Source organism: Oxyura jamaicensis, chromosome 1 (assembly GCF_011077185.1).
Source record: "Oxyura jamaicensis isolate SHBP4307 breed ruddy duck chromosome 1, BPBGC_Ojam_1.0, whole genome shotgun sequence".
Lineage (NCBI taxonomy): Eukaryota > Metazoa > Chordata > Aves > Anseriformes > Anatidae > Oxyura > Oxyura jamaicensis.
In genome coordinates, this window is record NC_048893.1 from 88,093,259 (window position 1) to 88,120,912 (window position 27,654).

General features: G+C 39.1%; 1 protein-coding gene across 1 annotated transcript; it reads right to left on the minus strand.

Moving 5' to 3' along the window:
* TOMM70 (translocase of outer mitochondrial membrane 70) lies at positions 1-27,654 on the minus strand. Its single transcript, XM_035332207.1, has 13 exons — positions 27,563-27,654; positions 25,604-26,135; positions 16,329-16,502; positions 14,910-15,036; positions 12,163-12,272; positions 10,203-10,351; positions 9,053-9,260; positions 8,327-8,461; positions 7,067-7,174; positions 6,270-6,386; positions 4,732-4,829; positions 4,270-4,392; positions 1-3,795 (listed from the first exon to the last, which is right to left on the minus strand). Exons 1-13 carry the CDS (start codon positions 27,652-27,654, stop codon positions 3,642-3,644), a joined length of 2,127 nt encoding a protein of 708 aa, XP_035188098.1. The 3' UTR covers positions 1-3,641.

The following is a 27,654-nucleotide window of genomic DNA, read 5'->3' on the forward strand; positions in this document are numbered from 1 at the left end:
GCAAGGTGAAATGACGATTTATTTGTTGAAAAATAAATATAAAAAAAAGTAACACTTTACTATTTGAGTTAGGTCTCCTGCATTAAATCAGTACCTGCCACATACACAACAACCAGCATGAATGATGGCCATCACAGCAATCTAACTTCTAAACCACAGCAACTATTATGTATCCATATTTTTTCTAAACTACTGCAATCTGTCTTCCCTACCACCCCCAACCTCTATACTATTTTAATATGCGGCAGAACAGGAACTAGACACTTATCTTTGGAGGATTAAAGAAATGCAGGATTCTCAAGGGCTACCCACTTAATTTTGGAAGTGTAAGATGTAACCTGCCACAATGAGACAGAATCCATAGCATGTACTGTCCTCCCCTGGCCTTCCAAATGGAGAATGGGTGAGAATCTGTAGTGGGCTACTTTGGTGAGCTAAGCTTCAGAGGTGACATGGGTTCAGCCTCATTCAGTCTGTCAATACCAGCTCTGAGCACCTTTTCTTAGGAGGACATTTTAGGAGTCTCCAGTAAGATTCCCTCAGAAGTGATACCAGTGGACTGTGAATATGGGGGGAGTTGCAAACAAAAAAGACACAATCAGTTCTCAGCTAGGTAGTAGTTAAAGCAGTCAGTACTCAATCCTATGGGGGCAGAAGACAGGCACTTTAAGTATCCACATTATACATATGTACCAATATTTTAAGTATATAAAAGCAACCAGCAGCAGCCCTGTAATGGCTACAGAAGTTCAGCCTGCAAGGATTTCAATGGATTTTAAAGACATGGTAGAAAACATAGTAATGCCTGTTTTAACTAAATTCAGCGGGAGAGTTATTACCACTGCAGCGGGGAAGCCTGCTCAAAATAGTATTTAAGCTGGCTCACTCTCAGTTCCAGAACAAATCAGGGTACAGATCCTTAGTGTATGCTAGTTCCTTTCTTCACTTTCAATCTACACATAGATCCTGGTAAACAAGGCACAACTGCTAATCTCCATTTTGGCAAACTTATCTATATCTGAAGGTGAACAGCAGGAATCTTACATGATCAGAATTAAGATGCATGACAACTATGCATAGAAACAGCTTCCCACAGTCCCTAGGACACAAGTTTATCCAAGTCTTCAGTACTACACTTCCTACATGATTTCACCTTTTTTTTTTTTTTAATAGCAGCAATAATTGTTTCAACTTCAGCTCTCAACACATAGTTAAAAAAAATCTTTTCTCAAGGTTCACATGCACACCTGGTATAAAGCAAAACCTCATCTGTATCAGCCATTAAAAAAACTAAATTCCCTTTCACTAAAAGGAAGCCTGAGCAGAATCCAACCAAGGATGCACATGAACAGGATGCCAGCTCCTCGGATTCCCAGCTTTCCTTTCCCCTGTAATCTTCAGCTCTCAAGATCATACCTCTGCAGCTGATGGAAGCAATCAGAGATAAGGCTCGTTCCTTCCATGTCTCCTCTTTTCTTAAAGGTTCGAGTGAGAGATGACAGGGAGTCAGTTATTATTAATTCTTTCCTAGATTCAGAGCAATCACAAATAAGTATAGAGAACACTTTTATCAAAACCTGTTCTTATACATGTCAGAGAGAAATACTTGAAGGTAATATTTATTTTTTTTTCAGTTTACAGGTGATACATCATTTACAAAAAATTACAGACAATGCATCCTTTCAGTGCAGTTTCAAACTAGTTCAAGAACAGGCAAGAGTCTGTGATGATTTGGAATGCTAGTATTTGACAGCACATGCTTTTTTTCCCTTAATTGATTTGGTGGGGGCAGGAATGGGGTAAGGTAGGGTGAAGAGGAGAAAATGCCAATGTAGATAAGGCCATGCGAATAAAAACTCCTCAGGAAAACAGGACACATCAGTCAGCCTGGCATATTTTTGTTCTCGGGTAACTGATGCAGAAATTGGAAGTTCCAGAAGACATTTGACACTTGTTACGTGCAATACCCTTATTAGCAGCTGCAAGTACCTTCCAGTGCCTTCAACTCTATACCAACACTACGATTTCAGATCTCCCTACTAAGCTAGCTAAAATAAAAGGATTAAATCTCCATGTCTACTGCTTACCATTTTCATTCTCAATTTATTTGCTGGGAGAAACGATGGTCAAGCTGAAAATAGGAGCTGCTGCTATGTGGCGTCACAAGTAGAAAACAAGACAGTTTGATCACAGTTTGGTTCATTTCCTTAGGAGGTGAAAAACATCAGAAAATTCAGCACATGGAAATCTATGGTTTTAAGATGGGAAGAAGTCCAGATCCGTGTATGGTGAATTAAGCAACATCAGTTAAGAATTTGTGTGAAGTTTATCCAGCCACATCAGTCCAAGGAGAGGCACAAAGGACTGGCTTCAGTACCAGAAAGATCAACCCAAAGCAGAAGAGAAGCCCTCTGTGAGGTTCCTAGTTCAAGGAATACTGTTTATACCAGTATTTAATAACTTGCCAATGTGCTATTTGCAAACCAGTTGCTTCCTTCCTACACTATCTGTAATCTTGGACAATCCACTGCCTGAAGAACAAGGTAACCAATAAAGATTCTAATCCATTATTTGAAGTTTTAGACTATGCTTTGTTCTTTATCTTACTTAATCCTGCAGAGGGCTATTACAAGGACTAGAACAAAACACAGAAGGCTCTAGAGAATGAAGAGAATTTAGACAGTCTATTAACTGTTACATTTCAGCAACAGAGAGAGATTACAAAGATTATACGCAAGCATGACCTTACCTTGGCAGCTCTACTCCCAGCAGTGCTTTCTGTTCTTGAAAGTCTCTCAGAACCTCCCAGAACCATTTCCCGTGACATTCAAGTAAGGACTGCTGCATGGGAACATGGTCTTTCTTCCAGTAAAATGCACACCGAAGCAGTGTTAACCTAACCTCTCTCCCCCAACAACCTTTGTACTAGCTCTCCTACACAGTACACTATGGCTTTTTCTGGGGTGAGGATAAGGACTATCAAATTAATTCCCTAATAGCTGCCACAGGACCATTTCTAAGTAGTTGTGCAGAGGGTGGGAAGGGCTTTAAGGGAAGATTGTGCATGCTTGCATATATTTACAGGATTCTCTTCACAGCTACTGGCTTTAAAAAAAATCCCTATTATTAAACAGTTTGTAAATTATTTTTTTCCTTTTGCAAAATTAAAATCAACCCTCAAGGATTAATTGCATATAAAAGAGAAACCTATTTTACAGCACTGACTAGTATTACCTTTAAAATCAACAGGGGAAAAAGAAAAACAAAAAACATGCTGTAATATTGTTTGGTAAAGCAAAAATTGCCCACAACGTAATCACCCAAAATGAAGCAATGTAAAGTTTTTATTTGCATGGCCAAATTATCTTCCAGTTGTTCCCCTGCAACTTTATTTCCCTTAACACATTTTAAGGTTTTTGCTGCAGAAGGAACAAGATGCAACATTGCATACTTCCTTGAACAACCACTCCCACAACACCTAAACATTTAACGGATGTAGCAAATGACAACACCACGAACGGGAAAAACTAAGTTCCACCATTCAACATGGTTTGCAACAGCGTCTTTAGGGCTGAAGTGGGCAACTTCACTTTAGAAGGTCATTTCCTCCTCTTGTTTTATGTTTTTGTTTTGTTTTGTTTTTACAGTGTCGGTGGTTTCAATCCATACTTCTTTGCAACTTCTGTCTGGGCATAGGCAGCATCACAGAGTGAGTAGAGGTGGGCCATCTCCATTTCGGATTTGGCCAGGTTGATAGCTTTGTTGAACATTTCAATGGCTTTATCTAGATTACCCCTGAAATAAACCAAAACATCGCCCAATTAATACCAGCAAAGCACTCGTTGCATCTCTGCAGAACCTTTTTTAAACCCAAACAGTAGGTTTGGGTGTACAGGTCAGGACTCTCAGTACAAATAGTCCATTAAGATATGTTTAAGGACTACACTAGATATACAAGAAGCCTAATAAGGCTCAATTACGTTATTTTAAATCCAGAAGGGATATATTTAAACACACATACACTCATCTGCATGTTGTCCAGTAAGTATGAAGGTGGCTGAATCATAAAGCAGAATTATGCCATAGATAAAAGGAAGGCTTTCCCTTCCCTAAGAGTTACAGAACAGCAGTCAGGACAACAGTTAAGAGCTGGCCTCCCACTGCACGGGGGAGAAGATCTTAGGAAAGGTTTAAGATCCATGGGGACATCTAAAGGATTGCTGTAATTTCAAAAGTAACTTAGAATTCTTAACACTGCACTTCAATTACCTTTGCACTTCAATCGTTCCCATGGTTTCATATGCAAAATCACATTTGTTATCAATTTCAATGGCCTTGCTTATGAGTTCTAAACCTTTGTCTAAATCTTGCTTCCACTGAAGCTGAAGTAAACTGCAAAGGAAAGAGAAAATTTAGAACATCAGCATACTCCTCAAAACCCAGATCGAGTAAGCAAAAAAAAGATCCCAAATGGTTTAAAGGTGGGGCATGGTAGACATTAAGACGAGGCTACAGTAAGAGGCAGATACACTTCAAGCAAGTAATCAATTAGGAATTAAACACTAATGAAAATTTACTGAGACTACACTCTTATTTACCATTTAGACATCAAGAGAAATTGTAGAAATATATTTAGCAGCACTAAGCTGCTTTTGCAAATTTACTTCTCCTGGCTAAACTTCTAAGCACCTACCTTCCGTTTGGATTCGTTCACCAGAACTCAATACATACCCTTTATGAACATATGTTGTGGCATTGTCTGGCTCGAGATCAATGCATTTATCATACATTTCATCAGCCTTGCCAAACTGCTGTTGATCAGTTAGTGCCTGCACCAAAAGAGAAACCTGTGTATCAATATGCAACCAGGACATGCACCCTGTGCTAGGCTGACTCTAATTGAAATGATATTGATGATGTAAGATCAGATATAGCTCTCTCACCAGAGAGCAGGCCAGGCACACCAGTTACCACAATTAAGTTTCAAAATCAAGGCTTTTTAGAAGAAAGCCGCTAGGTTTTAGGTGCAAAAATTACTGATCACAGTACCATCTGTAATGGCAGATCCACAAACAACAAGTTAAGAATACTCCAAGTAACCACATACAAGTGCAAGTCTCAACTTCCTTTTTTTTTAATGTTTCTGCTTCAGTTTTTTTGTCCTGATCAAAAGGAATCAAAAGAAAATATTCCATATTGCTTCCCTACTTTGAAACAGAACACCTGATTGTAGTGATGGAGTATGTCCATCCTTTGTTGGATGTGGGGAGAAATACAGTGACAAGAGATGAGGAAAAGACTGAGATACTTAATGCCTTCTTTGCCTCAGTCTTTAGCAGCAAGATCAGCTGTTCTCTGGGTACCCATCCCCCTGAGCTGGTAGATAGGGACAGGGATCAGAATGAAGCCCTCATAATCCACAAGAAAATGGTTAACAACCTGCTAAAACACTTCAGATGTATGTCTATGGGGGCCTGATGGGATCTATCCAAGGGCACTAAGGGAGCTGGAAGAAGCGTTCGCCAAGACACTTTCCATCATTCATCAGCAGTCCTGCCTATCAGGGGAGGTCCAAGTCAACTGGCGGCTACCAAATGTGATGCTCTTCTACAGGAAGGGTGAGAAGGAGGATCCAGGAAACTACAGGCCTGTCAGTCTGACCTCGGTGCCAGGGAAGCTCATGGAGCAGATTATCTCAGCACCTACAGGGCAACCAGGCGATCAGGCCCAGTCAGCATAGGTTTATCAAAGGCAGGTCCTGCTTGATGAACCTGCTCTCTTTCTATAAGGTGGTAAGCTCACTGGATGAGGCTTGGCAGTGGACTGGATGATCTTAGAAGTCTTCTCCAACCTAAATGATTCTATGATTCTACTGGAGCCAGCAACACACTTTCGTAAAGAAGAAATGGCATTCTCTGTTACATGTGTATTTTAAACATCTGTACTAAACTTGACCAGAACATGTCATTTGTCAGAACAAAACCATTACTTTAGTTCCACAGATTTGACTCCCAAATTGCATATACACTCCCCGCTGTTAATCCAACAAGCTATCACACGCATGTACAAATACAATAGAAGTGTACTCCAGACCTTTCTGTCCTAATAACCACCCCTGACTCTCATCACCTACCTTCCCACTCCAGCAAAAGAGCGTGCGTTATCTCAAAACCTTTTTTCAAAAATTTTATTTGAAGAAATACATGTTATCCAAAATAAAAGGCACAGAAGAATGCAACATTTTTTAAGGAAAAGTAAAGTGCAAGTACCTGAGCATAGAGAGCATAGCCTTCAGCACACTTTGGAAACTTCTTAATGACATCTTCAAAGCCTTTCATGGCTACTTGCACAGGCAAAGGATTATTTCCTGTATAGGCTTGGCGATACTATTCAAGAAAAAAACAAAAAGGCAAATTAAACAAGAAAAGGAAAATATGGCTCATCAGACCTACCCACTTCCCCAACATGTGTCATAATAATTACAAGTTCCAGAAGGTGACACCCCTACACAACCTGTTTTTAGGAACCAACTGTATGTTTAAGTACTTGGTAGAGTGGACTAGTAGAGAAATAAGGGTGAGAGAGAGGGAAGCCACAATGTCTGAGAGTTGCCAAAAGCCTCCCTCCATTTCAAAAGCCTAGAAATCCCAGGCTTAGAACTGTTCCTTGCTCACACCATGCAAAGCTTTCCACAAGAGGTTCCTGCGTGCTGAGCCACTGTAGTAGCTTGAAATAATTTGTTTTCAATTTCCTGAAGATGGATGTTTTACACAACATTGAAATTGATTTAAATAAAGCTTTGTGTCATATAATTAGAGTGAAAATTTGTGTTCCTCTACCACAAAACAGGAAATATGACCTACTTTTAAATAATGAGCACTGCAAAATAATAGTAAACCCGTACTCCAAATGAAGAATCTCTTGTTGCATTATTTCTCTATCTTATTATTAGAAGAAATTGAGGTGTTTGTTCCCATGGAATGGGAAGAAAACAGAGAAACAAAGTATGTTTTCAACCACTCTCTAAAAAGAAAGAACACCCAGACAAAGCCGGCAAGTTACCTACCAGTGCAAAACATTTCTGTGCTTGAGCCAAGGCAGAATCGGGTCGCAATCGGATACATTCATCAAAGTCTTCCACAGCCTCCTCAATTTGGTCAAGTAGGATTTTCAGCTAACCAGAATGAAAGAAAATCCTATTTCTGCATTTAATCTGTGCTTCATACACTTAAGTGGTAATTCAGTTAGCATCAGTTACTCATATTGTCCACAATTCAGTTTTATAAGTATCTAGAAACTTACAAAATCCACGACTAAAAAAGAAAATCACTGCCATAAGACAACAGCTCCACCAATAAAACTTCAGCTTCATACATAAAAAGGCAGTGTCCATATGTGGGGATTGAGAATGTTTGCATTTTATAGAAATTGAGTTTCCATTATTGCTTTAGCTTAATGTCTAGTCTCCAAAACTATGCCGTATTTTCTCAAGTAGTTAATGCCTATGGACTATTTGGATGTTGAAATGTTTTGGCTTTCCCAACTGGCATTTCAGCTTTTTTTTTTTTTTTTTTTTTTTTCCTTTTTTTAAGGACAGTCTAATTCTTCCACAAGAATGGAACTTACTTTGTCATCTTCTTACTTTCCTGTGAAGTTACTTTAAAATACTAATTTTCAGTCTGCAGAAAACTTTCATCCCCTTCAATTAATAAATAACACTGTTCTTTTTTCTTAGCACTAAAGAGATCTACCAAATTCATGGAGAGAGGCACTTGATCTGTGGAAGTCTTCCCTACAAAAAACAACTTAGCATATCTCCATATGGCTCCTTTTCCTTGCAGCATCTTTCATATTACAGCTGAGTGGAAGCAGGCCTCTTCAGGCCTATGAATTACTGAAGGACACAACAGCATCACAAGTGGGAGAGGGATGAGCTGAACAGATGCCTGTTTAGGCTGCAGGGACGCAGATTGTGAGTTGGCAGGAACACATGGTTCTATTTTCCGTCACACAGTTTCCTCCTATGTAGATACTGCTCTGTAAATGTATATAAGCCTTAATACTTTTAAATCAGAGTTCCTGTTGACAGAGGGCTGAAACTTTGTCACTCTGCATTGTATCCGATAGCTACAGAAATTTGCTGCTTCTGCCTAACCTGAACGTGAAAATTTCACTGTGTATTTATTCCTCAACAGCTCCAAAGGAGGACTTCCTCTGTTTTTGCCACAAATATAAACTGTGTCCAATGATGTACTGCTCATTTACTTTTCTTTTAGCATACACTGAAACTTTCTTGTATTGGGACTAAATCTCTAATGTTTCTTACTTGTCCTCGATGGTGGTAAACATCTGCATTTTGAGGATCGATATCAGCAGCCATGTTAAAGTCTTGAGTGGACAGTGCAGGTTGCTGCTGCTGCATATACATACTTCCTCGTTTGATCAGAGCATTAGCTCGGAGCTATAAAAAGACAAGTTCAAAAAAGTATTAGCCATTTCAACACGTCTCCCAATTTAGGACTTTGTTATAATTACACTAAATTTTCCATTTGACTACTTTTTCCTACTGACAGATGTTATTCTAAGCATGAATAAATTTCACATTAAATCTAAATCAGTCAACCCCATTGGCTAATTTCAAATGTTTGAAATTATGCTTTCATCTATGTGGATCTTCACCTCCCCCCAACCAAATTCTTTACAAGACAGTTTCCCTGCACATACAAATACACAAGCATTTTAGCAACCATTAAATATGCAAGTGCAGTTAATGTTTATCTGCTTATTTATGAACTGATTTTTAAGATTCCATAAGCCTCTAATTGATTCAGCTTCCTTTGTTTGTTAATTTTTATGACTTAGCAAAGATGCTTCAGATAAACACAATCCCTTAAAATAATTATTTTACAAAACAGTAAAAGAAAATAGACTGTTTCCATTACAATACCTCAAAAATTGGAAAAAAAATATCTCTGAACTATACTTCAAGTTTATCATCTAACTTACACGTTTTCTCAACCCACACTACAGTCCAGCTGAGACAGAATCTTACCTTCACATTTGCATCTTCCATGCTGATGACCTGATCTAGGTCTGGTTTGGCAGCATTTGCATTGCCAATAAGTAAGTAGAACGTAGCTCGCAGAAGCAAAGCTTCTGCCATGTATTTTCCCTTTGCTTCAATTTCTTTTGTGCTCTCACTGATAATTTTGTCATAGTTCTCCTCTTCCATATATTGTTTTGCTCTCAAATAGCCAGAGCTGTAAATGATGTAAGAACAGTTGTATTCACTGAGCACTGCATTTGCAATTCAGACTTTTCTTTAAAACTTAACAAACACTAGCTTTTTGCTATACTGAGCTACAACACTAGCACTGCAATTAAAGTTACAAATATTCCTCGACAGAACCATCACAGACTGAAAACAATTTAGAAATACATGCCCAAATAACATTGGAAAGAAATAATGTGCGTTTTTTTTTTTTTTTTTACCTCGAACTTAGCTACATTTGAATGATTTGAATGTTTTCAATGATTTCAGTGTCCCTTGAATGTTTTTCACATTAAGGACAGCGATAATCTCTGCCTTAAAACAAAAGTGCTGTGATGGTATTCCAGCTCAGAAAAATTAAATATCGCACTGAGCAGTGTGCAGTTCGTATATGGAAAAAAGGATTTCGTAACAAAAAATACTGTTAGTACTGCCTTGTTCTCAGCTAAATGTCTTGGATTTGGTGAAGACTAACTTGCTTTCTTCCTTGGAAGCTCTTCTTCAACATAAAGCATTCCTTTTGCCAGAAGCATCATTCAGCACTTTCCAGTCCTCCCATAAGATGTACTATAGTGCTGTAGCAAATATTCGGCCTATTATCCAATCTTGTACTTTATTCACTTTGCTTAGTGGATCAAAGCCACCTACAGATTGGAACTAGTCAGTCAACCTTAATAAAAGTCTCCTTTGTAATACTGATATTATTTATTCTGTAATAATATAATACATATTTTTCTTTATTATTAATTTTATTTATTGGTTATTAAAATTATTTATTATGAAAAATAATATAAATCATACATTTACATTATTACCACATGATATCCCATGGCAAGTACTGTAAAACAGCAACTTACACTGAACAGAATGTCAAAACCACTAAAAACTTAATTCCAACACCAAATAATCCCTAAACATACTGTATACTCACTTTTCTTTTACTTCGGAAGCCTCTCCTTCCTTATCCTTATCTTCATCCGACTTCTCACCCTTAAGCAAAGGTTGGGAGATGATATCATCTGTGAAAGAACTGAAGTAGGATTTAATGAACTGTGGTGAGGGCATCAGAGGCTCACGATTCTGAAAAAGAGAAAAGTAATTTCAAGTCATTAGATAGTAAAATCAGATGGTAAATGTGGAAATGGATAAACACGATTCTAAAAAAAATATTCAGAAAGAACCGATTTATGACTTTCCACTATCTCATATGATAGTCTGGTATTTTTGACATTTAGGGACTATTTAAGCTTCAGGTCAAAATTCAACATGCATCACAAGAAGAAATCAAGTGAATATATTTAAGAATGAAGAAAGGACATGGCATCTTTCTGCATGCATGGCCAGAAATGAGGATTCTTACGATATCGTAACACATTGCAGTGTGTGCGCACATAAATCGTGTGAAAAATGAAAGCTGGTGGTTTAAACATGAGCCTGAATTCAAATAGATCCTGAATGGCAATTTGCCCTTTTCTCCAATTTGTCCAAGAGAAGCTGCTATCATTGCAATGAAGACTAGTGAGACAATATCCTAACTCTTGGACTTGGCCCAGACACTAAACATTTTCATCAAAGCGTGAGAAGTAACAACTATCAGGTGCAAAATCCTTTGTACAACCATAAAAAGTTTCTTGCACAGGAGAATTACAATTTAATCTTTCCTGCAAAAGAAATCTGAATACACTCTTCTCCATTTCTATATTAAGTTCTATCATAATACTGCCTGTATGAAGCACACCTATTTTATGGTGCTACCATTACCATACTAAAAGCATGATTCATTTTTTGTTACCTCGATTCCACACAATTATGTAAGTTTTTACAGGAAAGAAATTCAGCATCTCAAAACCACTGTATATTTTAGTACTTAAACCACAGCCACAAATAACAAGCAAGCATGTTTTATTACCTGTCCCAACCTTTTGTAAACCTATAGTAACTTTAAATGTCTGTTTTTGACTATCTCTACTTCCATACTCCCGCTGCTGGCAGTTTCCCAACAATTATATAAAGAAATCTGAGTGCCCAAATAGAAAAATACAAGTATGAGCACGTAATTACAGAAATGGAACAGAAACGCACAATGACCGTCACAAATAGCGTGTAGCAGTTAGGAGATAAAGGCATATTTCTCAAGATAGAATCAGGAAGCTTGACCACAAATAAAAAGAAAAAACTTCGCCCTGCATCATTTTTTAAGTATTTGTTTTGTTTTGTTGTTGTTGATGTTGTTTTGTTTGTTTGCTTGTTCATTTTTTGTTTGTTTGTTTGTTTGTTTTTAAAAAAACATTATTATTTTGCTACTTTTTAAAACCCATGAATTCCGCTGTCAACCTGTTCTTTCCTGCATGAAATTTCTATTTATAAAGCCAAGAATAAACTAGGGGTGAAAACCCTATCATCCTTCTCACTTTAAGCTAGTCATTATATAACAATCTTTTAAAATCATTTTCATTTATAAACCTTCCTATCTGAACACACAGAACTCCACCTGATATACAAATGAACGTTTGACTACTACTGCTCCAACACATTGCTGCTTCCATTATGTTTCTAGTCTAGATAAGCCCCAATTAAGGCAGCACATCAACTTAGGGTCTCCTAAATGTCATCATAAATTTAATTATTAAAGGAAAACAATCTGATCGGTTAGAAATAGGTTTTTCCTTCCCTACAGAGGTTTCAAAAAGTTTGGCCAGGTCCCAGAGGAAAACAACAAAAGTAAAACACTAGTTCTGTAATAATAATAATAATCAAAAATATTCATGACAATTTTTACACTTCAGCAGATGAAGACAGCGACTGACTTACAACAGTTGCCAGAACACCAACAATCAACATTTAAACAGTCAGGTGAAATCAGAATTTCTAAGCAGTATCACAAGCCCTACCTTGTACTTCTCTTTGGCCTTTTCTTTTCCAAGGAGTTTGAGAACTTTATCAGCTAATAACATACTTTGCTGGTTCTGGAAGGCTTCTAAAATGCAGACTGCAGTGACATCTAGGAAACACCATTAAAAAAAACAGATTAAAGACAAATTCTGATAATCACTGGAATACATAAAAGCGTGCCACAATAGCAATGAGTTATTGTCAAACTAACACACAGCCTGTAATTGACAAAAGCTTCAATTTCCTGTTTGCTGTGTTTACCATGTTTTCCAAGACATAAATTGGTATTCAAAATGATCTCCTTGTGGTAAAAGGACTTCATGACAGTGAATGAAGGAAATTAACCTTCATTTTTTATCTTCATGTCTTCATCTAAAGACAAACGTGCTTAGATGAATAGTAAATATTCATACCTCCAGCAGGGACTTTCAACATTTTGAAACTTTGATAGTAATTAAATGGATAGTAATTAAGTTTATATTATGTGCACATTAAAAGTCCTAACACAGTTTATCCCTTGGGATTGGTCACAATTTTCTACTTTTAAAACTCACGTTCTGTTCAATCATAGTTCAGTCCTTTCTCAGTTTTTAAGAACTCTTCCTTTTATTAGATCCCCTACTTTTTCTAACGACCTCTGCACCTTTGGAAAGCAACTTCAAAAGAAATACCTTGCAAGCCAATTTAAAGTGCTAATCCATATCATATTTCTTCCATTAACACACAGAGCATCTGAAAGTCTTAATCCACTGCTGCCTGAATAATGTTTCACAGTGTGAAATTCATTCTTATTGTACGTTATCTTTATTGCGCTAGAGCCTATCATTCATGGAATCATAGAATGGTTTGGGTTGGAAAGGACCTTAAAGATCATCTAATTCCAACCCCCCTACCATGGGCTGGGGCACTTCCCACTAGACCAAATTGCCCAAAGCCCCATCCAGCCTGGCCTTGAACACTTACAGGGATGGGGAATTCATGCAATTAATTATCACATAATTAATGCAAAATTACCATTGATTCTTCCTATTCATGTTTTATTTAAATTCCAGTCCCCTTAATGAAGAAGCATCAAAATCTGGGAAAAGGCTTCGAATATCATTCCCACTAAGTCATTGTGTAAGGTTATTAAAGTGCAGATGAGCAGAGTTTGGACCTGAAATTCAAACACTGTCCAATACCCTGGATTTCTACTCTAGTTTCTGTAATCCTACATCGCTACACATAGCAATTCCCTACAACTCTGGCATGGTCAAGAAAAATAAGAGTTGCTGGAAAACACAATACAGCCAGAAAAAGCATGAAAGAGTAAATGGCAGCAGTACCATATTCTACCCCTGTAAGTGCCTAGCAGAGACGCTTTACTCACTGCAGGCAGCTGTAAACTAGTGCCCAGACTGGGGTAACGCAGGAACATCTTCCCATATTACACTGCCATGGATCAATGGAGGGAGTTTTTACTGATGGTGGTGATTAATTTTTGTTTTGTTTTCGCCTTTCCTCCATTACATGGACATACCCTACTTCCAAGGATTTTATTGCCTACACATGGTCGGCAGATAAACACAGTATTTTATTAGAAAACTGATGCAATCCAGGAAAAAGAAAAAAACACATACTTTCAGATATGAAACACATTAAAACTAAAATCAAGTACAAGTTGAAAACAATTGCTATGAGCATTACCACCTAACATCACAAGGGAGTTACATTTAAAAACTGGCATGCTATCAGATTCCTCCTGGGGCTTTTTTATCCCCTGTCCATTTATTTCAACTTCATAAGGTTTAGATATTATTACAGGACTCTGGAAGTGCAACTGTTCTGCAGCAAGCACTTGGCAGATCCAGTAAATATTCCATGGATTTTTCTATAGTACACAAGTGATTGCAAAGGACTAGATTGAATGACCTAAGCCATACTTTTCTAGTTATGATGGTCCAATGGGACAGGAAGGCATCTTGCAAGAAGATAAATAAAATTAGATTTATTTTCTACTTCAGCAGATCTAATTTTTAGCTATTTTTACACCTAATTAAACTAATTTGATGTTTAATGGTGAGATTTGCCAGTCATCAGAACACTACCTTATTTTCTGTCCTTATTTGATAATGAGCATTAGCACTGCTGAAAATTCATTTGCCTTTTAATCTTGCATCAGCAGAATAGTATTTACAGGGATTTGACACAGTAGGTTCTGCCAAATATATAGTGTTAACATAAAAAAGGATTTTTATTTTAATCTGTTCCAATATTCATAACTGTTATTCATCAGAAAGAAATGCTACTGGAACTGCCTTCCCTTTAACACCTGTCAAATGCATTAAATGACCATAACAGTTTTGCTCCTGACCATACATTTCCACCTATAAAAACACCTTAGTTTTTGGAAGATTACTTTTTCTCTAAAACAAATAGAGAAGAAAGTTTAGTACTGTATGGAACTAGAATAATTGCTGTCTGGGTTATTTACTCAGCAGGTTAAATGAATTCTGCTTTAACATGTAAGGAGCTTCCTGGAAAGAGAAAATGCTAAGTGGCTACAGTAAGAAGAATTTCTCAACAACTACTTCAGATCTAAGCTGATTAACAGCTTGAAAAACATAAAAGGCTTCTTCTTACATAGAAGAAAATGTTTTTCAGTAGCTATGAATGGCATTTAATGAATAATTATGTATTACTGTAGTTACAAGAAGTAAAAAGATACAGAAATTTTATCATCTTCAAAGTGCCAAGAGACACTCACCTTCTAAACATTCCTTCTTATTGTCTAGTTTCTCGTGAGCCTTTGCACGTCTGAAGAGAGCTTTTACATATTTAGGATTAAGCTCAACAGCCTTTGTACAGTCTTGTGCCACTTCTGTCCATTTTTGCTGTGGGTAGAAAGCAACATGATGAAAGAAGCCCTACTCAGATGCATGACAATAGCTTTTCACTACCAACTCCGGGGTCATGCCCACCTAACAGTAGCTGCAGTTCCCAGGGCTCTGGTTCTACCTGCTTGCTTCTATTTCTTTAAGTTTCTCAGTAAGAAACTGCCAGGCGCCACTGGAAGCCACCTGCACCAGAAGAGCCACAAAACAGAAAAGGAATTCCTACAGAAAAACGAAACCAGACAGTTTTTGTACAAAGCATATGGGAGAAGGTAATGAGTTGATGCAAAGATATTTGCAGGAGGTAATGTTGGGACTGAAAGACTGGTACACAAAAAAATAGAAGACAGACGAAATTATAATGAAAACCAACAAACAAGTTTATCAAAGTGCTGAAACTGTTAGTTTGGTGGTGTTTTTCTTCTTATAATTGCTATTTCAATTCACTACACTGTTACCATAAAGGAATGATAAATGATTATGTAGGAATAGAACTGGTCAAGGCTATTAAAAACTGAAATCTATTTATCTGAAAAATTAGTGATCGAAACAGACTTTTCTAATAACAGAAGAAGAGGAACCACATTTTTTATGCATTCATTAATTATGGCATGAATTAGTGTTATAAGCAGTACTTGATTAGACTAGAACTGTTTTATCCCTCCTTTTTCAGGGCTCAGTTTCTTGAATCAGTCTCTCACTTGATACTTCAGACTATACAAAGCCATTTTTTCCATTCAGGTCACCAACGTTACCACAGAAGCCAGTATTGCAGCAATTTACCACTATTGATACCACAACAAAAAGAACACAAGCTGATTCCTAAAACTAACATCATGTATGCACAGCTACCGAGTAAATGTTTCTTCCACATGTGCAAAACTTAGGCCTTAAGCTTTAGTAGGAGTTCTGTGATTTTTTTTTAATTTTTGAAGCAGCATCCCTTTCAAGTATTTGGCTTTTTGCTCAACAGTTAAGCAACACTCTCGCAAAGATAAACTAAACTAACATGTGAGGAAGAAAGTTGTTCCGAAGGATAAGAAATTAAAACCTTATCTTACAAGAGAGAGGCACTTAGGAATTACATAAGACAGATAAAATGGACTCAGTTAACAGAAAATAGCTTCAGTTACACGTGGAAAAGTGTGATGAACTACTGAAAAATAGCTGCAAGCTGTAGTATCTTGTGAAGGCAGCCCGTATCACCACCTGGGATCTTTCAGTGGACAAAAATGACAATATACATAATTTACAATTTGATTTTTTAGAATAAACTTATAATTACATCTTACCAGTTGTTCATAGGCAGCAGCTCTGTTTTGATAGAAGGTAGACAGATCAAGGTTTTTCTCAGGAGGGCACAGGCTGATAGCCTCAGTATAGCACTGAATAGCTTGCTCATATTTTCCTGCTTTAAAATATTTGTTTCCTTTGTTCTTGGCTGCTTGAGCTCTATCAAGAGGGCTCTGAAAAAGAAAGTGATAGATCAGTTCAAATGAGAAAAGCTTCACTGCTCACAAGCAATGCACTTAAGGGCTCATCTTCAAAGACATAAAAAGGAGCTGAGTGGGAAGCTGTAGACTGGACTTCTGAGAATCTCCCTCCTTCCATTTTCTGAGGGAAATATATATATATATATATATATACATATATATATATACACCAAGTGTATGACAGAGCAAACAAGCTTTTGAAAAGATTCACTGTAATGCTATTAAGCAATGCAGTAATTTCTCTTTGGAAAGCTAGACAAGTTTTAATCTAAGATGAAAGGTGATCAGAAGAACCAATGAGATTTCTCACTGATATTGAAATAGTAATTTCTCCAAAGACTAAATGCACAAAGTAAACAAAGCCTTCAAAGCAATTCAAATAGGAAAAGTTTCCTACTGAGACACATACAGCCTGTAAGTAAAGAGCTGACTCAGGAGAATATGAACTAAATAAGAGAAACACTTTGCGGACGGACCTACTGAGCAAGATGAATAAAATCTATAGGGAAAAACCAAGCTGCATTGCCTTCTGTGCACTAGGCTAATTAACTAAATTCACAGCCACCTCCCTTACAACTTCACACAACCTGCTCATCCATCCACTGACAGAAAGCACTACACCATCACGGTCTATCATTCTTAGCAGAGGAAGGAAAACCGCTAACTGGCCTGTGACCTTGCTAAATGAATCTTTAAGTTCTGTGCTGCTCGTTTAACATCTTCATTTGCGAAGAAATCATAATTGTTACATGTGCATGTAACTCCTAGATTTACAGACCAGTTATTTAATGTGGTTTATGAGGAATCAGATGTAAAAAGCCTCTCTTTAATCAAAGGGCTATGACTCACATTCAAGACGCATGGAGCTGCAAAAGATCCTATCACCCATCTTCTTGAGTTCTCTTCCTTTCACAGTCTAGCTTCAGTGATCGTAATTTTGAGGGCCACTCAGGCTAAACTACCAGACTGAAATGAACAAAGGTACGAACACACGTGCTGTTCTACTGACCTCTCTGAGGAAGGAAAGTGTAAAACTGATAGTAGTAATGCCTTAAGCCATAGCTGCAGAATTCACTACATCTCACTTGTTGAATCACACACACAAAAAAAAAAAAGATAAGCCAGGATTGTTAGGTCAGAGGTTGGACTAGGTGATCTTGGAGGTCTCTTCCAACCTAAATGATTCTGTGATTTGCTTGCAATCGTAAATGCTCTTTTTTGACAACACTTCTGCCTCTTCTTTGACTATGATGCTGTCTCCTCTCATTTCTCATTCACTGCCAGCATCACAAGCTGTACGCAAACAACTTTAGGACAAACTTCAAATCGTCTTTTCAGCAACCTGCTTTCCTTGATGCCTGCTTGTTACATGCCAGTCTGATTGTTTTTAGTATCTAACTCATTTTTAAAACACAAAATCTGAAGGGGGACTAGGAGTTGCTCTACAGGCCCCTCTTCTAAGGCTTGGTTTCCAATCAAGGCATGAGAGAATCAGACAATGGGTGCCAGACTTAGGTTCCTACATAAAAATAGATGTTCAAATGGAATACAATTACCCTACAGGCATTCTCCTGAAGAGAGGCTTACCAGTGAAACCATATAAGGGAGAGTATTTCTTAAATATCCCTACTGCCAGAAAAGCTCTTCGGTCAGATCTCACCAGTCACCGGCCTTATAGGAAAGCCATCTACATCACCTCCATTGTTCACAGAACAAAATAATCTGCATTGCTCTCAAGATTTTTGTTTTAATGATTTAAGTTCAAATTGATAAAAAGATCAGCTTCACCCCTTTTTGTATATGGTATTTAACTGCATGGATACAGACCAGAACTAGTGAGCAAAAACGTTTAGGGAGAGCCAAGTAACTGTGTATTTTATAAATTGTTACTTCAAAACTCAACCCAAATCTGAAGGGAAGGTTTTACTTCCCATATACTTCAAGTATGTTATAAACTTGGCTCCCTCTAAACCACTTGCTCCTCTTTTAACTAATACACGTAACAGGCAAACTTAAATGCATGAAAGTCAGCTTGTATTTTTCCTTCTGCGTTTCTACATCAAACCACGACAGAAACATCTTTGTGAAATAACCTACAAAGTTCAGTGCTGTTCCAAGTCACTTGGTACCAAAAAGAAAAACATGCAAGGTACGTGGACCATGCTGTAACATTCAGACCTGTGTTCCCAGTCAGAAGCAATGCCAATGCGAGAAGAAAATCAACTCTTTTTTTCCTTATGCTGCCTTAAACAAGACTCCTAACTCTTGAATGGTTTTATCTCTGCAATCTTTGTCACACTACTCTGCTACAGTCCTCTACATGCATGCAATATACCTTTTCTGAATGGCTGTTGTGTTAAATGCAAAGGCCGATACAGTTCTGCATCATAAATAAACCCACTTTGATAAGAAGGGCTTATATGAAAAATGTTGCTTAGCATCACATACCCATGAAAAACAAATCCACGCAGGCTATGAAATGTGCATTAAAAATAACAAAATGGTGTATCTGCATCTCCAAGTTGCTTATAAACCACAATGCCAAGTTTTAAAGTCAACTCTTTTTTTAAATAACAATGCTAATGAAATTTATTTTCTCACTGATTATAACACTCTTTCACAATAGAAAGAATAGCAGAAAATAGTGGAATAATTTATAGGTTTGGTATACAACTGAACATGGAACAAAATCTTGCCCAGATATGTCCCGGGGAGGGGGGAAGTGGGGGAATCCTTTATTTCAGTTTTGTGAAACTTAAAGTTTTCTTATTACCAATAACTTTGTTCAAAGAAGCTTAATAATTTGTCCATTACATATTCAGTTAACTGCAGTATAACCTGATGAAATCCAAAAAACACTAAAAACCTAAATCCCACACTTCTCTTCGTTTGCTTTGGGTGTTGTCGGTTTTTTTGACATTAAAAATTATCACACTATATGCACAAATAAGAAAATGATAGTTACTAACAAAAGATCAGTTTCTGAAACTTTGTCAAGCCTCAGATTTAACACTGAAGAACTTTTTCCAACTTTTTAAAGCTGCTGCTCCTCAGCCTTTCAGTCCTTCTCAATTACTACATTGAAGGCTTGCATAAGTAAGAAAGTGATCATTCAAGCAAAGTTCATGTACCTCACCCAGAAGTAAACAGAAAAAAACACCTCCCTCAGTTTTCTTGCACAAGTAACAGTTCTAGATGTTATTTTCCAATAGACTGAAAATATTTTCAGACTTTTTTTTGAAGGCAACAGTTCTTCTATCTTCCAGTTTCACTGCTTCTACTCAACTGATCCATGACAATTGCAGTTACTGCAGTACCATTCTGTGTGACACACTGCACATTTTTTGTCCCTAAAATGAAGGGCCATGCAGACCAAGAACTTCCTTTCACCAGATGACAAACTGAGGGCTCAGCGCAGCAAGCAAACCAGCTCAATAAAATGAATGGAAGTTCATAATCAATTGACTGCCAAGGCAGCATAAATAAATAAAGCACTGAAACATGCCACAGGTTTTTCTGAATACGTAAGCATGAAAGGAAGGGCATCTTGAAATTCTCTGTCTTTCTTTGCTTTGGATTCATTCTGATGAGTGTTTCAGAAGAACTACACCAGAGTTATTCTGCTGTATGATGGCATTCCAGTACAGTTCTAAAGACTAGTTTACTTGTCCACATTTAAGTACAATCTACAACAGCCTTTATCCTCCAGAGAGCAGCTTTAGTTCCTCACAAGAAAGATTTGCTTCTAATCCCAACTTAACAAGAAGGGAATTTTATTTCGTTCCTGCCCATGACAACAGTGACACTCTATGGCAGACATCCCATGGAAAGACAGAAGATACACTTTCACAGCACAAATAGTGTATAAGTGAAGAGATTCTGACACTTGCCCTGCACATACTGGGAATGCAGAAACTTGTTGTGTATTTACACTGCAAAGCCAGAGGACAGCACCCCTGCCTGAAGCCAGCAGAGCAGAAAGAGCCTTCTATTAAAGAAGTCTGTTTTCCAGGTTTTCTTCAATAAAGGAGTGTGGGATATCATGGCAGCCATTTCTGATTACATATTTGCAGAGGGGAAAAAAAAAAAAAAAAGAAAGAAAGAAAGAAAGAAAGAAAGAAACACAACACCCCTTTATTCCATCTTTAATGCCCACAGGGGGATTTTTTTTTTTTTTTAATTTTAACTTTTCCTTAAAACCGTGCTCATGTTGAGAGCTCATTTCCTACAGATGGAACTGTTTTTATTACGTAAAACATGAACAGTCAGGCTTTGTTCTGACTGGCTAGTCAGAGTAAACCAGCAAGTGTTAAAAAAACATATCTATCATCACAAGAGTCTTGCGTATTTTACAGATGCCCAAACAAAGGCAGCAATTTCAGCAACTTTTGCTAACACTTCTCTACAGTACAATTTTTTCTTTTTATTTTTTTAATATTTAGACCCAGTTGTCAAACAGATGTTTGACACAGCCAAACCAAAACTATAATAAATATTTTCTATCACAGCCAAAAGCAGGATGATTTTTTGACATGCATCATGGTTTACTCTACCCTGACACTCACCATTTATACCTTTATAATGGTTATACTACAAAATACTCAATAGATTCCTTTCAGTAAAGATACATGCTTTTTTCTAATCTTGACAACATTTCAAAATTTGTTAGCAACTCAGAAGTTACCTGAAAAAATAGTATCTCAGTATTTAGGACTGCTTTTAGCAGCTGTTCACTAGGAAGTCTTAAAACCTAGACTTTAAGCCAAAGAACACTTGTATATTTGAGAAGCACTCAATTATCTAGGCAACTAAATGAGCAGATTCCTAACTTTCTAAACACCAGATAGCACAGGCAAAAATTTGTTAGCTATTACTTTAACCGCTGCAAATGTGCTCTCCACACAAAATGTTCGGAAACTGCATGCAAACAGCCGCCACTTCACAGGAACAGGCTGGCAGCTGCAAGAATAAAGAGCAGTAACCTCCAGCAATGCCAATGTGGTCAGAGCAGAAGTTTAGAATTGTGTATTTAAGGGACATTGTTTTTTAAAGCAGAACTAGAAATTTGCTGCCAGTCAACAATGGCAGCGATTCACTACAGAAACACGAGCAGCGAGTTCCAGCTTTTTCTTTTGACTGAAAAGGATTTGCACAAGCCTTTGTCTGACAGATGACACGGAGAGGGACTATCACTTCAGACAATATTAATTCACTAGCTTCCTAAGACACCATAGAAGTCTAGACCACTTTCTTCCTCTCCAAATGAAAGGACCAAGAGGCCCTCTTGATAAGATCAGGCACCAAAAAAGTGTTATTTTCACTAGTAGTGAATAACCCTTTTTTTTTTTGACTAACATTCACCTCAAGTCTTATCTCAGACCTACATCGAAAAGCATTAACTGAGTATACATGGTTTTAAGGTACTCCTTAGCACCAAAACCAATATGAGAAGAACTATTTCCACAAGCTTTAGATAGAAATTCAGAGCGCAAGCAAGGATGTATTATAAATAATTAAGCCCAAGTTTACAGTACAATTTGTCAAGGTTCTTCAGCAGTCACCTTCCTTTGAAACGAGCGTCATCCACGCCTACCATGAATAAGCGAGCTGCACACGCTGCCAAGAGTCTAGCAATTGTTCTACCACTTTCATACACATATTTAAGAGTTTTCCACGCCTGTCTACTACAGCTGACATGAAACATGGAGCTTCCAGTAGGTTGATGAGATCTATTATGCAACAGATGCACGATACAACAGAAATAACATTTTACATATTTTGCTTAGATTAATTCAGAATAAGTACCAACACGAACACATACAGACAAAGAATTCTGATTCTTTCACACAGTGATTTAATGCTTCAGTACTGAGATAGGTAACAGTCAGCAAATGCTATTAAAATAGATCCTGGAAAGAAGCCACACCAGTTGGCTGTTGATCCTGAAAACGTGACATCGCACAAGCCAGTGAGTTTGGCCATGCTCACTCACCACTACGCTCAAGTAAGTACACCCAGCTCAGAGGAAAATGTTGGCCAAGAAAACGCACAACAACAAAGCCCTGCTGTAGACCAAACCTGCTTTGTCTGCAGTGCCAGAGAATCAACTAAACAGTCGGCTCAATGCCTCCTGGAATGCCAAAGCCACAGGGTTAGCCCAGAAACTTGATGCAACAGTTAAAGGGTGAGATTTGGACTAGGACAGACTCGCTTAAGGGAATGATCTTAAGGAGAAAAAAAAAAAAGCAGAAGCATCCAATGCATTACCTCACTGACTAACCACTGTTTGCTCCTCTCACACAATGATGGCATAAACTTGCTAAATTACCATGGAAAAAGTAAAAAACACAATCGAATCAACTGGGTACAAACTAATGTAATAAATTCAAAGCAGTTTAATTTTCCAACATGTTAAGTTATACCAATATTCACCACAAACTAGAGAGCATACAAAAAACAATTGCTGTCACTGAGTGGCTAGAACACATTCCACCCAAACAATGAGAAATGATGACAACTTCTGTAATGAACAGACACAATATGACTTCCCGACCTTTATCAGGACATTCATAGATACATTTTTAATCGTAATTGGTGCAAGAATACCAGTTCACTATATTGTTAATGAGCTACGATTACAAAAGAAGCAATCTCAGGAGTACTTCGGCTTTTCCTGACCTAACACCTGTGCTAAGGGCTTCTGCCAACATGACATCAGTTGCAGTCGGCCAGTACATTTATGAGAGGAGACTCCTCTAGTGCAGATACAGCATTGGGAAAAATGTGAGGCCTCTGCAGCAGCTAAAAGAAAAGCTTGAACTGAATGCAAAATAGTAAGAAGTCTGAATAAATAACAAAGAAGATTTTAGATCCTGGATATTTTAAAGAAAAAAAAAAATTAATCCAGGTCATGTCTTCAGAAACAGTGAACAGAGCATCTCAAATGTGTGCAAGAGCTGATTTAATGAAATGCACAGAAAACTTGGAAATAATGTTTAGATCCTATGTTAAAAATATAAGTAAAAGACTAGTTACCCAACACATACGCACAGCTACTGGTAGCCCATCCATTATTGACCATTATTGTGTTTTCTAGAAGACTTCCCACTTGTGTTTAAGCTGTGAAATGAATTACTGGCTCTTAATCACCACCCAGATTTGCATTTGAAATTTGATTGAGTTTAAAAAATTCACCTCACCATAGTAGAAAGGCAGAGCACTACAGTAAAGGTAGTCAACAAGAAAGGCATCTGCAAAGGTTGTGTTTTGAGTCAAGGGTCGTATCAATAATATCATTAACTGAAAAAAATGCATGGAAACATGAATTCTACACAACATCTTGTCTTTGGATATGAGAAACAGGAAGTCAATCCTTCCCACACACATAAAGGGATGCCGCAACCATGTTAATTCTTCTGTAGGAACCATATTTAGACCAGCTACTCTATTGTCTCATGTAATCTGGCAAATCTGATCCCATCTTCTACTGCTTTGCCAAGTAATTTCCATCATTTCTTTACAGTATGCAACAACGCTTTTCAAGGAACTCTGGATCATACCATTCAACCATATACTTACTCTTAAATGCACAGTCCACGAGTAATTTATCTTGGGGAGTGATCTGAAAGTGCTAGACACAAAATGCTTTAAATCAACTGCTGTATAAAAGCTACCTCTTGCTTCAAGTTCAGCTACAGAATGCCCATATGGCAAACGGCAAATACTGCAATCCAGAAATACATCCAAGAAATCCAGAGCTAGCAACAGCAAAGTCACTGCAGCTAGATAAAGGGCATGAGTAGCCGGCAACCCAGAGCTCACGTGTAGCAAGTGCAACACCATAAAGGCGACAGATGTTGTTTTCCGCCACCAGGCAAAGCTACCACAGCAAACAAAGTTCTCTGTGCTGCTTGCCGAGAACTGCTGTCCATGAACTAACAACATAACACTGCCTCCAGGTCCAGCATAGGTTTTGCAGCTCACTGCAGTTCTAGCAATGCCTAAGGGTATCTGTGATTCAGTAGCTATGAAGTTGCCACATTCCTCACCACTCCCATGCCTGTTCCTACCACCGCCTGCACACTCACTTGCATAACATTAATCTTCATCACTGAAGTGATCAAGGCTAAAACCTACCATCCCCATATCTCCCAAACAGTTATTTTTTTAATCCTGACTACTTCAGACAAGAAGTTTAAACTGTTGTCTGGCAGACAATTCGAGGCAGTCTAAGCAGCATAAAAGAATGGGAGAAGAAAATGCAGGAATACCTCAACAGGATTTTGTCATCAAAGCCAGCGTGGCTTACAGCTGGTTCCAGTAAGCCAAGTTTAAGACTAGCTTCAGTATACCACTATAAACATCAGAAAAAAAAAAACACATACTTCATCACAATTAAAATAACACTGATTACGCTCCTCATCCAACCAGTTTGCCAAGTTTAACCCTTTACGGGTGCCTGTCAATGGTAAGCTCACCTCAGCAACACAACATGACAGTCGCTGCAGGTGTGCAGAAAGTGCACGTTTGACATACTTTTCCACAGAAGACTCCATACAAGATTCATACAAGGGAATCGTGGATCTCATTTGGTTTTCCATCTTACCCTTCAAGTTCTGTAGAGACAGTTTCACCTGAAAGTTCCCAGGAAGGTCATTTATAGCAGGATAAATGCAAGGCTGGTGAGCGTCCCTATTTAGGCAAACTCTACTATGAAGTTTCAGCTGCTTTAACAATACAGGTTTTGCGTTTTCATGGAACACGTTTTATTTTTATAGGATTTGGACTGTGTCTTCTTTCCAGAGAATGACATTTCTCAGCAGCATCGCTGAACAGTGACGTCCGATGGTCAGTTTCAGACTCACCTGGTCGAAGCACACCTCACAGCAGGATGCTTTCGGCCACTTCTCCAAGCCTGAGCAAACTACTACTGCTGGCAGAAAACCGAGGAGAAGGGAAGCGATTACGGGGGCCCGTCACCCCCTCTCCAAGCTGCAAACCGAGCTCGAGCAGCGGCTGTTGGATCCCGGGCCCTGCTGTTACCCCCCACCCCATTCCCCCGGTCCCTCTCTCACCGTCTCCTGGTGGCCGGGCCCATCGGGCTGCCCGCCTCCTCCTCCTCCTCCGCAGGCTCCGGGCCCGGGGCTCGCCCGCCCCTCGGGGGTCTTCCTCTCGCTCGCCCCCTTGCCGCCGCGGCGGGCCGCCCGCCTCCCCCACAGGTACAGCGCGCCAGCCCCCAGCAGGATGGGCGCCCCCAGCACCAGCGCCAGCTGCCAGCGGGACAGCCCCGAGCCGCCGCCGCCGCCACCGCCCGCCGCCTCCACGGGCTTCGAGGCGGCCATGACGCGCTCGCACGGCCGGCGGGGAGGGCCGGGGTCAGCGGACACCCGGAGCAGGCCGGGAGAGCGAGGGGCACCCAGCACTTCCGCGCCGCTTCCCGCCGCACCGCCGCCTGCCGGAGCGGAGGAGCCCGGTCCCCTCGTTAGGGGCCTTGGTTTTGTTTTCCTTGCGTTGTGGAGAGAGTCTGTCGTGAAAAGCGTTAAATGTACAGTACTGGAACTGTATCTGTGTGGTGTGCCCACACATGGCCATGCCAGCTTAACAGCCCTGTCAGGAAGGGAGAAACCACATTTCTATCTCCACTTATCTCCACAGCACTCAGTCAATAAAGAGCAGCCGTCTTTGGCCCTATTTTCTTCTCAGGTTACACTAGTCACTTCATACTTAAAAATTTCCTATTAGGCAGGAAGGAAAATTGAATTTAAGTGCAGATACGTACTGCTATGAAGAGGGGGGAAAACGTGCTGAAAACAAAAACAACAGTAACATTGCAAAGCAAACACTTAAGAAGCCCAGTCAATGTTTGCCAGCGAGAATTTGGTGTTGCCTTGAGTGCTGATAACACTTGCACCTTGGCATCCTGACCTCCTAACTGCTACAGGTTTTCCTAGTGCAACTGCAGCAGGTGCAACTTCTTTCATTTCCTGCTCTTTCCCTCTCTTACGGAGTCTTGATAATTTGCCCAACTTAACCTGCCATACTGCCCCTTCATGAGCTTTGGTCCTGCTGGACTCTTGAGTCAATATGCATTGGTGCCTGGTAATAAACAGCTTGAGCCATATCTCCATTCATGTGTGGATTATCACTATATGAGTAAGATGAGTAAGCATATTTTGGCAAAACTGGGGGACTCTCCCACTTTTCCTTGTCACGTGTCTCAATATGGCCAAAGTACTTCCCAGTTCACAGAATCCTAGAATCATTAAAGTTGGAAAAGACCTCCAAGATCATTTGGTCCAACCATGCCCCTACCACCAATGTCACCCACTAAACCATGTCCCTGAGCACCACATCCAACCTTCCCTTAAACACCCCCAGGGATGGTGACTCTACCACCTCCCTGGGCAACCTGTTCCAATGCCTGACCACTCTTTCTGAGAAGAAATGTCTTCTAATTTCCAACCTAAAGCTCCCTTGGCACAACTTGAAGCCATTCCCTCTAGTCCTATCACTAGTTATCTATGAGAAGAGGCCAACCCCCAGCTCCCCACACCTTCCTTTCAGGTACCTGTGGAGAGCAATGAGGTCTCCCCTGAGCCTCCTCTTCTCCAGACTAAACAACCCCAGTTCCCTCAACTGCTCCTCACAGGACTTGTGCTCCAGGCCCTTCACCAGCTTCGTAGCCCTTCTCTGGACACAGTTCAGGGCCTCAGTATAGTGGGAGGCCCAAAACTGAGCACAGTACTCGAGGTGCAGCCTCACCAGAGCAGAATACAAGGGGATGATCACCTCCCTGGTCCTGCTGGCTACACTATTCCTGATACAAGCCAGGATACCGTTGGCCTTCTTGGTCACCTGGGCACACTGCTGGCTCCTGTTCTGAATGCCAGTTCACATGGCAGAAGAGAAGAATCTTAAGCCATGCAATACAAGTGATAAATCTACAGGCCAATAGTTTCCTACTGGGATGGCCTAAATTGTACCCATGTGACACGTATGATGAAATGTAGGCCTTCAGATATACCCTGCCTTACAGATTGCTAGTATTAAGGCCTTCAGACAAATTCAGGCTCTCAAAATATGGCCTGGAGTATTCCCCATCTGGAGAATCAGCCAACACATCCAT